Here is a 14,138-nt window from a genome sequence, read left to right as displayed (position 1 = left end):
CACTCCCATTTATTTTTTTTTTTAACCCTGCCCACCGCCTCATCTGGTCGAGCATGCGCAGAATAACCTCTCCTCCTTCCAGGGCGAGCTACGCATGCGTAGATGTTTCGTTGCGTTGCCTCAGTAAGTGCGCATGCGTATAGCTTGTTGCTTCCCCCCGCCCCCCGCCTGCGATCGTTCGCCTGCGCCCTGAAAATAGGTCTGGGGTCCTTGGGTGCGCATGCGCTTGACGCAGAGCCAGGCCTTGACCTTCCCCTGCTCGTTCCCTCCCCTACGCCAAGCGCCGAGGCGCATGCGCAGGGGCCACTGGCATCCAATTAATATTTAAATTAAGGCGGGAACGTTGTGGTGCTTTGCAGAAATCTGCATATCCAGGTAGCTGAGCCTGGGTCTGTGACATCGTCACGCTGTGTGACAGCACCGGCCACCATGACATCGTCTCTCCACACGTCTGACATCATCAGCGGGCGCCACCCAGTGCTGGGGCACGTCCCCCCTGCGTGACAGCATCACCCTGAGACAACCCCTCCCTGACCTCATCCCCTGGTGTGACATCACCACCCTGCATGTGTGACATCACACCCCAGGGCACCTCCTCATGGCGTGACAGCGGAACTCAGACTCACTGACATCATCGCTCTGAGCTGCATCAGCAGCTAGATCATGTTTGACATCATCATTGCACCATCAGCACTTTAGCCTAATTGCTGTGGGTATGACATCATCACTGTAGCCTCATCAGCTAGAATACCCCTGGGGGGGAAGGCCCCGGGCCCCATTCCCTGCCCCCCTGAGCCAGCCAGTCCTGGCCCTGGGTGGACCCCCTAGAGGAGAAAGGCCACGAGCCCCATTCCACAACCTCCCACCCTTTTGCCTAGGTCCCAGCTCTTCCCACGACACTCCTCCCCCCGCCCGCACCCAGCGGCCCTGGCACCCCCCAGGAAAGAGAAAAGGATCCACCCAATGCAGAACTTTTATTAGAAAACCACTGGCAACAAGAACACAGGAAGAGGCAGAGCAGGAGGGCCCCAAGCTGCACCCCCCCAGCTCAGCCCCCCACCCTGTCCCTTAGACCCCCCCCCCCCGACATGGGGAGCATGTGACAGCAATGGGCATAGCACCTATCCTCTGGTCTCCCAAGTCAGTCGGCACCCCCACACGCTCAGGTGGGTCCCGATCAGGGCCGGCACTCCCCAGAGGGAAAGACCCTGTGCCCCATTCCCTACGCCCCCCCCGCAGCCAGCCAGTCTCCTGCTCTGGCGGCACCCCCTAGAGACCTCACCGGTGGGGAAGTGTTCTCAGTTTCACCCCTCGCTCCCTGAATTCACCATTACAACTCGAGTGGCGGGGAGGAGGGGGTGTCTCTTGCAGGATCTACACAGAACAAATGGGGGCCAGAGGCTCCTGGTTCTGATCCAGCTGAGGGCCCTTCTCTCTGGGGTGGCTCCAGCCCCTCTCCCCAGCCCCATGTGGGGTGGCGGGGGCAGGCAGCCAGGGGCCCTCAGAAAAGCCACCCACACGAGACAACAGAAAAGGCCGGGAAGAAACCACCATTCTGAGGAGTGGGCACCTCAGGGAAGTCACCGATCCGGGGTGGGGGTGGGGGCACTCATCGATCCATGCTGCTGTCGTCGGGGGGCGTCTGAAAGCAGACACGCTGGAGCCGCTCGCAGAACTCCAGCTCCTCCTAGGGGAACACAAGGCGCACGGGTGAGCAGCTGGGCTGCCCCACAGCCGGCAGGGTGGGAAAGTTCCCAAGCTAAGTGGGGTTCGGGTGGGTTGTGGTATGGACGGGAGACCCAGCGGGGCATTGTGGGGCGCGGGCTCAGCAGGGGGCACTCTCCCCAGGCAGTCAGTGCTGGTGCAGGCACTAGGGGGCACTGTGTGCAGGCTGAGCAGGAGGCCCAGTCCTGGCACTGCTGCTGGGAAGTTCACCACAGTCCAGCTGAACTCCCGCTTGGGAAGGAAATGGGGGTAGATGGGAGCAGGGGCGGTAATGAGCGAGGACCACTCTGCCCCCCACATACCCACCATGCCATTAGTTTAGTTAAGGAGCCGCGGGATCTCACGGACTAGGTGGAGCAAGGACAGAGATTCTCTGTGAGCCGGGCTGCCGCGGCACCAGCTCACCCACAAATGCAGGGAGATGCTTGCGGAGGGGACCGAGTAGATCTGGGATCATTATTGGATCGCATACGGAGGGCGGTGCCCCCAGTGCCAGGCGAGGGGAGAGGACCAAGCACGGTCAGGGGCAGAGGGCAGCCTCAGGTTGTGCACAGGGTGTGGCCGGAGGGTGGTGCCCCATAGCGCCAGGCAGGGGGAGACGGGCAGAGGGACGACATGCGGGTGGCTCTGACCCGGAAGAGCCTCCTACCTGGAACTCCTCCTGCTGCTGCAGCAGCTGGCAGCGCTCCCTCAGCAGCTCCTCCAGCGCCAGCTGCGGCTCCCGGCACTCCCGCACCCCCTGGGGGAAATCCGTCACCAGGCTGCGGGTGGGGGCGGGGCAAATGGGGGGTTATTCTCAGCACAGACCAAGGTCCCATCACTCCCCCCCCCCAGCTCTACCCACTAGGCTCCACGCCCCTCCCAGATCTGGGAAGGGAACCCAGGAGTCCTGGCCCCCGCACCCCCGTTCCCATCTCACCTGCAGAGGGCCCCCAGGACGTGTTCATGGAAGGGGCTGTGCTCAGAGCGGATCAGAGCCACCAGCTGCTGCACCATCCCCATGGAGCACAGGGTCTCTAGAAAGGGAGAGCAGCGAGTTAGGGGGCTGGAGCATGGCCCCAGGTGGGGGACGACGACAGAGGATGATGACTCCCCCCAGTGCCAGGTTGGGTGGGAGATGGGGCATGGCCGGACGGGAGGCAGAAGGTGGCACCTGGCCGAGCAGAGGGGGCCGGGCCAGGCGGGAAGCAGAAGGTGGCACCTGGCCGAGCAGAGGGGGCCGGGCCGGGCGGGAGGCAGAGGGCAGCGCCCCCCAGCGTCCCGGAGGCCCCTCACCTTTGTGCTCCGGGTGGTCCAGCAGCAGGTTCTGCAGCAGGAAGGCGGATTTGACCTTGAGCTTCTCCACAGGGCTCTGCATGGCGCGCATCAGCACCGAGAAGCCGTCCAGCCGCAGGAACTGCTGCAGGCCCCCCTCCTGGGCGCGCACCAGGCCTGGCGCCGGGGAGAGGGGCAGAGAGAGCCTCAGCTGGGGCAACGCACGCAGCTCCTCCCGCGCTGCAATGCCGCCTCCGGCCTCTGGGGGCAGAGGAAAGCAAGGGTTCCGCCCCCTGGCCTCTCTGCTACCATGGGGCCCAGTAATCTCTATGGCTGTGAAGCCAGTGGCCCCTAGAGGGCCCCATCCCCATCCCTGCCTTGGGGCCAGATCAGAGCCAGCGCCCCCTAGAGGGAACAGGCCCCGTGCTCCATCCCCACCTCTCGCCCTGCGGCCAGACAGGAGCCAGCAACCCCTACGGGGGACAGGTCCCGTGCCCCATCCCCACCCACTGCCTTGGGGCCAGATCAGAGCCAGCGCCCCCTAGAGGGAACAGGCCCCGTGCTCCATCCCCACCTCTCGCCCTGCGGCCAGACAGGAGCCAGCAACCCCTACGGGGGACAGGTCCCGTGCCCCATCCCCACCCACTGCCTTGGGGCCAGATCAGAGCCAGCGCCCCCTAGAGGGGACAGGCCCCGTGCTCCATCCCCACCTCTCGCCCTGCGGCCAGACAGGAGCCAGCAACCCCTACGGGGGACAGGTCCCGTGCCCCATCCCCACCCACTGCCTTGGGGCTGGATCAGAGCCAGCGCCCCCTAGATGGGACAGGCCCCATGCCCCATCCCCGCCCCCTGCAGGACTCACAGGAGATAGCAAAGAGCGCCTTGATGCGCACCGCGTCGGCCCCGTCGTGGTCCAGCAGCCGCAGCAGCTTGCGCATGCAGCCCAGCGCCAGGGCCTGCTCCTGCACCTTGGGCACGTTCTGGGCGCAGGTGCCCACGAGGTGGGCAGCACGCCAGCGCAGCTCCGGGATGGGGTGCTCCAGGTAGCGATGAGCCAGCAGCCGCATCCCGTCCAGCTTGCAGAAATCTGGGGGGGGGAGGGGCCTTGACAGCAGGTGCCCCAGAGACCATATGGTGCCCACAGGGGGTTCTCAGGCAGCTCCGGCGAGGCACCCCCTAAGCCAGCCCCACCCTGTGGGGGTCACCTGCTCGCAGGCTCAATTACATGGTTCACCCCCCATGACCCCATTCAGGGGGCCCCATCTCAGAGATCAGGCCTCCTTTGGGGGCAGCCCTGGTGCTCTGACAATCCACCCCCCCCAGAACCCTCACTGCCTTCCCCCCACAACACCACCCCCCACTTCCCAGTCCACGGGCACCCCCTGTTCCCATCCCCCCTGCCCCAGCACTCCCAGGATAATCCCCCATCCCGGCTCCCTCCCATCCTGCCCCGAGTGCCCCTCTCCTGCCCCCCAGAACCCCCTGCCCTGAATGCTCTACCCTATACCTGCGGCGTTGTCCAAGTTCTCGCACAGCTCAGCCAGCAGCTCCAGCGCGCTGGCCTGGCGGGAGGGGTCCCCCTCGGCCGGCTCCGAGGTCTCCCCGCCGTCCCCTCCAGGGGACACGGCCTCCAGCATCCGCAAACACTCCTTCATCTGCTCCACCTCCTCCAGCTGCCCCCTGAACGCCTGGGCCATGGCTTCCTGCAACCACTGCCGCCGCTGGGGGGGCAGGGAGAGATGGGGGTCAGCGTCCAGCCCCGTCCCAACCCTCCCCGAGCCAGGGGGAGAACCTGGCTCCCAGCCCCACCCCACCCCGCTCTAACCACTAGAGCCCACTCCCCTCCAAAGTCAGGATAGGACCCAGGAGTGCTCGCACCTCGTCAGACATGGGCTCCAGCTGGCTGGGCTCGGCGTTGCCAGCGGTGATGGCCATCTGCAGCAGCCCCTGCAGGTTCTGCGGATGCTCGCGCGGCGGCTGATTCCCCCCGGCGCCCCCTTCAGCCATGGCTGGGGCAGTGCGGGGCCAAAGAGCCGGCGCCTTGGCCACGGGCCCTGCAGAGAAAGGCACAGACAACAGGAGTCAGGTACGGAGCTGGGGAGAGAACCCCGGCACCCTGGCTCCCAACGCCCCCCTACTCTAACTGCTAAGCCCCACTCCCCTCCCAGAACCGGGAGGGGACTCAGGAGTCCTGGCTCCCACGTACCCTGCCCCCCAACTCTAACTCATCAACCCCACCCTCCATCACCTAGGTCCGGGGGGTCCAGGGGTTACCAGACGCTGGGTCCGCGCTGAGCTCTCGGCCTGTGACGGGGGGGGGGTGGGTCGCTGACGTCCGGCTCCCACTGCTGGCACCACAAGAGGGTCTGCTGGGGGGCAGGGAGAGAACCCAGGTCAGCATGGGAGGGGGACCCAGCCAGGCTGTGGGGCACAGGGTAGCGAGGGAGGTGTCCCCCATTAAACAGCCCCTGCCCTGGGGGGCAGCATATCACCCCACCCCGTCTTCTGCCCCGCCCCCCTCAGCCACCTCCCCCCATCCTCTTCCCTGCACTGCTCCCCCCGTCTTCTGCCCCCCCGGTCTTCTAAGCCACCCCCCATCCTCTTCCCTGCCCCGCTCCCCCTCTTCTGCCCCCCCCGGTCTTCTGAGCCACCCCCCCGTCCTCTTCCCTGCCCCGCTCCCCCTCTTCTGCCCCCCCGGTCTTCTAAGCCACCCCCCCATCCTCTTCCCTGCCCCGCTCCCCCTCTTCTGCCCCCCCGTCCTCTTCCCTGCCCCGCTCCCCCCCTCTTCTGCCCCCCCGGTCTTCTGAGCCACCCCCCCCGTCCTCTTCCCTGCCCCGCTCCCCCTCTTCTGCCCCCCCCGGTCTTCTGAGCCACCCCCCCGTCCTCTTCCCTGCCCCGCTCCCCCTCTTCTGCCCCCCCCGGTCTTCTGAGCCGCCCCCCCGTCCTCTTCCCTGCCCCGCTCCCCCTCTTCTGCCCCCCCCGGTCTTCTGAGCCGCCCCCCCGTCCTCTTCCCTGCCCCGCTCCCCCTCTTCTGCCCCCCCCGGTCTTCTGAGCCACCCCCCCGTCCTCTTCCCTGCCCCGCTCCCCCTCTTCTGCCCCCCCGGTCTTCTGAGCCATCCCCCCCGTCCTCTCCCCTGCCCCGCTCCCCCTCTTCTGCCCCCCCCGGTCTTCTGAGCCGCCCCCCCGTCCTCTTCCCTGCCCCGCTCCCCCTCTTCTGCCCCCCCCGGTCTTCTGAGCCGCCTCCCCGTCCTCTCCCCTGCCCCGCTCCCCCTCTTCTGCCCCCCCGGTCTTCTGAGCCGCCCCCCCGTCCTCTCCCCTGCCCCGCTCCCCCCTCTTCTGCCCCCCCCGGTCTTCTGAGCCGCCCCCCCGTCCTCTCCCCTGCCCCGCTCCCCCCTCTTCTGCCCCCCCCGGTCTTCTGAGCCGCCCCCCCGTCCTCTCCCCTGCCCCGCCCCCCCCATCCTCTGCCCCGCTCACCCCCTACCGCGCCGCGCGCTCCCCACTCCCAGCCCTGGGCGCCGCCATCTTAGCCGGACGGGCGGGGGGCGGGGCCGCGAGGAGGGGGCGGGGCCGGGCGACCCCTGCTGGCGGGAGCGGAGCATGGGCGGCTGGGCGCGAGCCGGGGGGGGATGTAGGTGGGATTGCTGGGGGGCGATTGGGGGTGGGGTTGGGGGGATCTGAGGGGGTGTTGGGCGGGTGGGGTTGGGGGGATCCAGGGTGGGATTGCTGGGGAGGGAATTGGGGGCGGGGGTTGGAGGGATCTGGGGGGGTGTCAAGCGGGGGGGTTTGGGGGATCTAGATGGGATTGCTGGGGGGGAGTTGGGGGGCTGGGGGGATCTAGATGGGATTGCTGGGGGGGGAATTGGGGGCGGGGGTTGGAGGGATCTGGGGGGGTGTCAAGCGGGGGGGTTGGGGGGATGTAGGTGGGATTGCTGGGGGTGAGTTGGGGGATCCAGGGTGGGATTGCTGGGGTGGGGGATTGTTGGGATCCATGGGGGAGGTTGGGAGGAGGGACCTAGGGGAGGGGTTGGGGGAATCTAGGTGGGATTGCTGGGGGGGAATTGGGGGTGGGGTTGGGGGGATCTGAGGGGGTGTTGGGCAGGTGGGGTTGGGGGAATCTAGGTGGGATTGCTGGGGGGTGGGGAATTGGGGAGGTTGGGGGATCTGAGGGGGGGCTGGGTGAGGATGTTAGAAGGTCCTGGGGGGTTGGGCAGGGGGATCCAGGGAGAGTTGGGGGGATCTAGGTGGGATTACTGAGGGGGAATTGGGGCGGGGCTCGTGGGGGCCCTCCCGTGGGGGGTGGATGACAAAGTGGGAATTTTCTGTCATTCGGGGATGATTCCTGTGCCTGCCTCAGTTTCCCCCGCCCCCAGACTCCAGATCGCTGCCTGGTGGGTGCAGGCAGGGGGGTTTACAGCCACTGCAGGCAGCCCACCAGAGCCGTGTGGCGCAGGGGTCCTGGGGCTGGCTGGGGTGGAACAAATGGGGTGTGAAAGGCCATGACCCAGAGCAACTGGAGGGTCGGGAGAGACAAAGGGTCACTCCAGGGACCAGACAATTCACCCCGAACAAGGGGATTCTCCAGCTCTGGGCAGAGCTCCGGGGGTGAAGCAGGGGGACTGGAGCCCAGGGCTCAGTCTTAGAGGCCGGCAGGCCGCAGGGCCTGGCTCTGGTGGAAGATGGGGGGTCTGCCACTCCGATGGGTTCCTCCAAGGGACTGTTTAAAAGATGGGGCATGGCCCCGATTCCTGGGCAGGGGGATCCAAGAGGGGGCGATGGCGGGGATTGGGCAGGGGAGTCCTGGAGCTGGCTGATGGGGTGGGGGGAGTGCAGGAGGAACTGAAGAGGCTGTGAGGGGATCAGGTGGGGCAGGATTGGCCAGCAAGGGCCCATCACAAGGGGTTGGGAAGGGGGCTGCGGGGAGGGATTATTTGGCATGGGATCCAGGGGAGGTGTGCGGGGGGGGGATTCGGGGGCTTGTGGGGTATCTAGGGTGGGGGGGCAAGGCAGCGACTCATCCCTCACCAGCCCCAGTGGAACAAAACCCCCAAATCACTGGGATTTCAGCCTTGCATTTAAAAAGAGGAGCCAACCATGGGCCGGGGGCCATCGCGTGGGTCCTGCCCCACCGTGCGGGGAAACATCAGGAAAGGTCACATCCATTTCCAAACACTAGATGCGCCCCTGCCCAGTGCCTCCCCGACCATGCCAACGGCGCCTGCTCCCCCAGGACCAGTGCTGGCCCCGGCCCGGGTATTGGAAACAACCCGGGATCATGACAGCAATCCCCAGGGCCAGCTTGAGGACCAAGAGGCACCAAGGTTAGGGACCCAGATCCGGATAAAGCCGCCGGCCGAGGACCCCAGGACGGCTCCCGAATCTCGGCGTCCAGTTAAAAAAGAAAAAAAAAAAAGTTCCTAGCCGGCACGGCTGGGGAGGACAGTTTGGAAACGGGGCCGAAGCTGCCAGTGTCTGCAGAGGGCCCAAGCCGGCCGCTCGCGGGGTGGGAACAAGCAAGGAGGGGACATCAGAGCTGGCGTTTCAGCACTTAGCCCGTCTCTGGGGAACAGAGCTAATGGGGAAGGTGCAGGGGGGTCGGATGGGGGCGCTGAGGCCAGGCTGGGCTGTGAGCTGTTCCGTGCCCTGTGAGGGGTCACACACACACAGCGCAGGGTCCAGCCCCTCCAGCAGGGGGCGGCAGACATGGGACACACACACCCGTAGGCACACTGACATTCACTGTCTTTGTCACACTCTAAAAGAGATCACACACCCTGTGTCTCTTTGTCACAGCCTGTCTCTCTCTCGCACAGTTGCACACAGAGAATCACAGTTCCACACACAATCATACCGTCACACAATACCACGATAATCACCGACACCATTACACACACCACAATCACACCGTCACAGCCACGAGCATACAACTACACAGCCAAACAATCCCAGCCACAGTTACTCACACCACAATCACAGCCACAATCACACAGTTACAATCAGTCACAGACACAATTACACTCCTGCCAATAACGGCCGCAATCACACAATTACCCAGCCATACACACTCAATTACACACACAACCATCACAGTTACAGTTATACAATCACAGACACAATTAGACTCACAACACTCTGTCGTAGCCAGGATCACACAATCACCCAGCCATATAATCACAGATCCAATTACACACACAACAATCACGCTTTCCCAGCCATATAATCACTCACAGAGTTACAGTCTTACGATCACAGAAACAATTACACACACTGCAATCACAACGGCCATCACACAATTACCCAGCCATGCAATCACAGACCCAATTACACAACAATCACACAATCACAGCCGCAATCACACAGTTACCCAGCCATACAATCACAGCCCCAATTACACACACCACAATCCCCACAATCACACAAAATGACAGTCACACAATCACAGCCCCAATTACACACACCACCAGCACACAATTATGCAGCCAATCACAGCCACAGTTGCACACCCAGCAATCACACAATGACAGTCACACAATCACAGCCACGTTCACACAATCACACAATGACAGTCACACAATCACAGCCACGTTCACACAATCACAGCCACACGATCACAAATACAATTACACACACCACAATCGCAACCCACGATCACACAGTTACCCTGCCAGACACCCAGACCCTGAGTCGTCCCCCCCCGGTCACCAAGGCACGACACCCGCCCAGCGACAGCCCCCCCCCCCCCGCCTGCGCCCCCCATCACACCCCCCTTCCCTCCCCCCGCTCCCCCTCTGCGCCCCCCCGCGCGGCGGGCCGGGTTCACCCCGCCGGCGACTGTCACCCGGTGCCCGGATGCTGATGCGGGGGGGGGGGGGGAGAGGGGGAGGAGGCAGCTGGGGGGGGAGCCAGGGACGAGCATCCTCCAGCACCGGTCGCAGCATCCCTGGCGGGAGGGGGGGGGAAGGGCCCCCTCTATCATGCTGGTACCCGGGCGGTGAGCCTCTCTCCCAGCCCACCCCCCCCCCCGGCCCCGGTCCCTCCACCCCTCCCCCCGGCCCCCCCAAATCCGCCGGCATGCGGGGCTGAGGGGCTGGGGCCTCCGTCTATTGTTCCTGCCCAGGGAGGGGAATCGAGGCGGGGTGGGGGGGGGGGGAGGTGGCAGACAAAGGGGGCCCGGCCGTCATGTCCGGCGGCAAGGAGCCTGGGGGGCACCCCCCGGGCCCGGCCCCCCAGCACGCCCAGTACGTGGGGCCCTACCGGCTGGAGAAGACCCTGGGCAAAGGCCAGACGGGTGAGTCTGCGGCACCGGCCCCCCCCACACTCCCCCCCTGCGGTCCCAGGGGCAGATCCCCTGCCCTAATACCAGGGGATGGGTCCCAATACACCGCCCTTCTCCCCCCCCATTCCCTGAGGTAGATCCCCCGCCCTGATACCGGGGGGATGGGCCCCAATACCTTATCCTCCCGCCCCCCCATTGCCTGGGATAAATCCCCCGCCCTGATACCAAGGGGGTGGTTCCCAATACACTGCCCTTCCCCTCCCCCATTCCCTGGGGTAGATCCCCCGCCCTGATACCGGGGGGGCAATACAGAGTCCTTCTGCCCCCCATTGCCTGGGGTAAGTTCCCCGCCCTGAACCTGGGGGGGGGGTGGACTCTACAAGATATTTCATCCCTACCCCCCCACACACAGACACTTCCCAGCTTAGATCATCTGCCCAGATGCAAGGGTGATGGGCTCAGCGTAAAGGCCCCCAGTAGAATCCTTCCCACCCCCACTGGACCGGGCCAGAGTGTGGTCAGAGGGACACAGGAGGAATGTGGGCAGTCGGAGGGGGTTTAATATCCCCCCAGGGATGGAGCTGGGCGAGTTGGGGGTCAGTGATGCCAGGAGCTTAGGGTAGGGAGGTTGATAGACTTTTGGGGTCTGGGGTGAGGTCAGTGGAGTTGTGGGGTCATGGAATGGGGGGTCCCTGGTGCGATGGGGTTGGGGGGTCATTGCAGCCATGGGATCTGGGGTGGGGAGTCCCTGGTGCGATGGGGTTGGGGGGTCAGTGCAGCCATGGGATCTGGGGTGGGGGCTGTACCTTTCCTGGGTAGGACTGAGAAGTGTGTGTGTGTGGGGGTGCTGGGAGTCAGTTTTCCAGGAGCTCTGTGCATGGTGAGGGTGGGGGGATGGGGAGCAACCCCAGAAGTGACGGGGGGGGGGAATCCCAGCCTGGCAGGGGTGCATGTGTGTGTCTGTTTCACCTCTGTCCCGGGGGGGGGCTGGTCAGTTTCACACCTGGGCCTTGGGGTGGGAATGGGGAGTGGGGCTGGACGGACAGACTCTGGATCTGGACCCACTGCAGCCAGTACAGGGGTCTTGAGGGAAAATCTCTAGGCAGAGGGCAGGTGTTTGTGTGAGTGTGGGGGGGGGTTCTGCTGCAGGGAGTGACGGGGGGCGGGGGGGAGGTGCCCAGCCCAGATGTCCATTAGGTTCCTAGCCAGCAGCCCGGAAAACCCACTGTCCATCCCATCCCCTTGTGCTGGGTGTGGGGGGTTAGAAATACCAGAGGTCACTCGGATATGGGGCAAACCCCCCTGCCCCGCTCCCTCATGCCCTTGTCTCTGTGTGTGTGTGTGTGTGTGCGGGGGCGGGGGGTTATATTTGTACACTAAGAGGTTGTGGGTTGTGGGGGGGGGGAATGGAGCAATTTGCTGCAGTGCCGGGCTGTGGGAACCGCGTGGACGTCTGGCGCGGGGGGGGGCGGGGATTCGAGGAAATCCCGCTGGAGGGGGAGGGAAATTGCTGCAAATCTCCAGGCCTTGCTTGGCTCACACCGGGCGGTTCGGGGGAAACAGGGGAGGCGGCGATGTATATTGGGGAGGGGGCAGAGCTGACGGTGGATCTAATGTGTGTGTGGGGGGGTGGATTTTGGGCTGAGGATGGAGGGGAGCCGGTTTAATGCAGCGGTTGTATGGAGGGGGGGATCCAGCCTGTGAGATAGAAACCCCCACCCCCAGCCAGCCCCCAGGGCTGGGGAGCTGGAGGGGTTAAACTTGCAGGAACGATGGAGACCTGCTGGGGAGGGGAGTTCCCATCTTGGCCCCCTAAGTGCGGGGGAGCTCTGTCTCTCTGCCCCCCCACAAACTGGGATACCCCCCCCACTCCCATGCAACATGCCGTGGGAATTCATGCCGGGGAGTTGGGTTTGTGTAGGGCCTACAGAAATGTTTTTTGTTTACTCCGGGGGTGGAGCAGAAGGAGGCAGCGCAGGGAGGCCAGGGCCATGGGCCCGGAGCTGGGAAGACTAGAGCTGTAATCCCAGTTCTGCCTATGGGGCCGTGTCGCTCTCTGACTCAGTTTCCCCTTCTAGCAAACGGGTGGTAGCACCTGCCCAGGGGAGCGAGCGAGAGGGGGGATGGGATGTGGTGAAGGGAGTGGGCTCAGGAATCTGCTGGTGACTCTGTGGGTGTCCCTGGGTGAGTCCCTGAATCGCTCTCTGCCTCAGTTTCCCCAATCCTCCCGCTGTCTAGTTAGATTGTGAGTTCTTAGGGGTGGAGGCCGCCCCTTGCTGTGCATCCGTGCGCTACCAGAGGCCGCGCCCATTTGGCTGGAGGGAAGTTGGGGAAGACGGAGGGAGACAGGAGGTGTGGGGCGAACTCTGGGAGCAACACCATGCTGAGACCCTCAGACCCGCGGGCAGGGCCAGGTGCGTCCCCTGGCCAGACAGATGCGCAGACCCATGGCGCAGGCTCACCTGGGATGGGGCTTGTGCAGAGGACGAGGGTTCGCCTGGGGTCCCGGCCTGGGGGGGGGAGCTTCTCCTCCCCCCTGCCCCATCCTGACATCTTCCCATTGGGCACCAAAGACTTGTGCATCCCAGGACGCCCAGACGGGCACTGCTGCAAGGCCAGCGAGAGGGGGTCCCCAGGGCTCTGTGCGCCAGTCCTTCGGGGAGTTTGGCCTCCGGACTCAGCCTTCGAACCCAGCCCCTGCTGTCACTGGCCGCCCCCCCCCCCGTCCACTTCGGCCCCTGTAGGTTGCGTAGGGAGGTTTCTACCCCTGTGTGTCCCCCCTGCCGTCCTGGAGTCAATCCCTGGCCAAACTGGAGCAGATCTTTTGGAGACACTCGGTGGAAAAGTGGCCCCCGTGCCGGAGGATGCGCCCCTCGCCCGGGGAAGCCGGTCCCTCCTTCACCCGCGGCCTGGTAAAAACGTGCCCCTCGCTGCCGTTGTGGGGGCAGCGGTAGGCCCGGCTGAGAAAGGGAACAGTGGGGAGGTCGCAGCCCGAGACACCTGGGCGGCGTTTGGATCAGAACCCGAGGACGCTCGAAAACGAGCCTGGCCCCCGTTCGCTGGATTCAAAACTGGCGAACAAATGGGTCTGAAAACGCGCCGGCGAACGGGGCAGAGCCTGAGCTCCCCGGGCGGCGCTGGGGCCGAAGGGCTAACAGGACCCTGGGACGCATCAGCCCGGGATCCCCGAGTGGGAGCAGAGGTGGTTTGGCCTCTGGATCTGGCCCGGGGGCGAATCCTGCACCCAGTGCTGGGGCCTGCAGCGCGAGGAGGCTGTGGCGAAACGGCAGAGGCCGGAGAAGAGCGAGGGGGACGAGTGAAGGGTTAGAAAACCTGCCGGAGGGCGAGAGACGCCAGGAGCTCCAGCTCTGGTGCTGAGCGCGGAGACGGCTTGCGGGGGGACTTGATCCCCGGCTCTAGGGCCCGACGTGGGGAACGAATATTTCCTCCCGGGCTCCTCAAGTGGGCAGAGGAAGGTCGAACCCAAACCCCTGGCTGGACATCGGAGCGAGACAAACCCAGCTGGGAAAGGGGGCTGCCCGCTTTTAACCCGGAGGGGAATTAACCCTCGGACTGGCTTGCCAAGGGCTGGGGGGGATTCTCGGGCGCTGGCCACTTTGAAATCCAGCTTGGCTGTGTCTCTGAAGGATCTGCTCTGGGAATGATACCGGGGCGGCTCTCTGCTGTTCAGGGTTATCCCGGCTGGCCTTGGAAAGGGCAGATTTGTCCTTTTGCCGGTCGAGTTTCCAGCCATTTCTCCGGCCGAAAGGGGAGATGCCGGCCAGAGGACACGGTAGGCAGGAGAGGTACGCTGAGAGATGGGCCGGCCGAAAGTGGCCACCGTCCCCTACGTAGCAAAACATCTGTTCAGGGGGGCTGCCAGAAA

At 64.8% G+C, this 14,138-nt stretch overlaps 2 protein-coding genes across 6 annotated transcripts in view; one reads left to right on the top strand and one right to left on the bottom strand.

Annotated features, from left to right (window-relative positions):
- Nucleotides 1-955: 955 nt before the first annotated feature.
- On the bottom strand, nt 956-6,537 carry HSPBP1 (HSPA (Hsp70) binding protein 1). Of its 5 annotated transcripts, none has more exons than XM_048832494.2 (9): nt 6,454-6,528; nt 5,228-5,348; nt 4,858-5,033; nt 4,487-4,700; nt 3,842-4,066; nt 3,001-3,156; nt 2,645-2,741; nt 2,375-2,486; nt 956-1,687 (listed from the first exon to the last, which is right to left on the bottom strand). In XM_048832494.2, the coding sequence occupies exons 3-9, from the start codon at nt 4,984-4,986 to the stop codon at nt 1,610-1,612; spliced, it is 1,011 nt and encodes a 336-aa protein (XP_048688451.1). In that variant the 5' UTR covers nt 4,987-5,033; nt 5,228-5,348; nt 6,454-6,528; the 3' UTR covers nt 956-1,609. The 5 variants fall into 5 exon arrangements, with proteins under 5 accessions (XP_048688451.1, XP_048688453.1, XP_048688449.2 ...); XM_048832496.2 differs by having other exon boundaries at nt 5,254-5,348; nt 6,454-6,522; XM_048832492.2 differs by having other exon boundaries at nt 5,254-5,348; nt 6,461-6,512.
- A 3,319-nt stretch (nt 6,538-9,856) lies between these two features.
- The window catches only part of BRSK1 (BR serine/threonine kinase 1), a 33,287-nt gene continuing 29,005 nt past the window's right edge, over nt 9,857-14,138 (top strand). Inside the window, exon 1 of the mRNA XM_048832465.2 lies at nt 9,857-10,264. Coding sequence (XP_048688422.2) covers nt 10,156-10,264 — 109 coding nt within the window. The 5' untranslated portion in view covers nt 9,857-10,155. The remainder of the gene's footprint in view (nt 10,265-14,138) is intronic.

This window comes from Caretta caretta, chromosome 23, assembly GCF_965140235.1.
Source record: "Caretta caretta isolate rCarCar2 chromosome 23, rCarCar1.hap1, whole genome shotgun sequence".
Lineage (NCBI taxonomy): Eukaryota > Metazoa > Chordata > Testudines > Cheloniidae > Caretta > Caretta caretta.
Note: the sequence above shows the minus strand (reverse complement) of the source record. Positions and strands in the feature narration are given on the sequence as shown.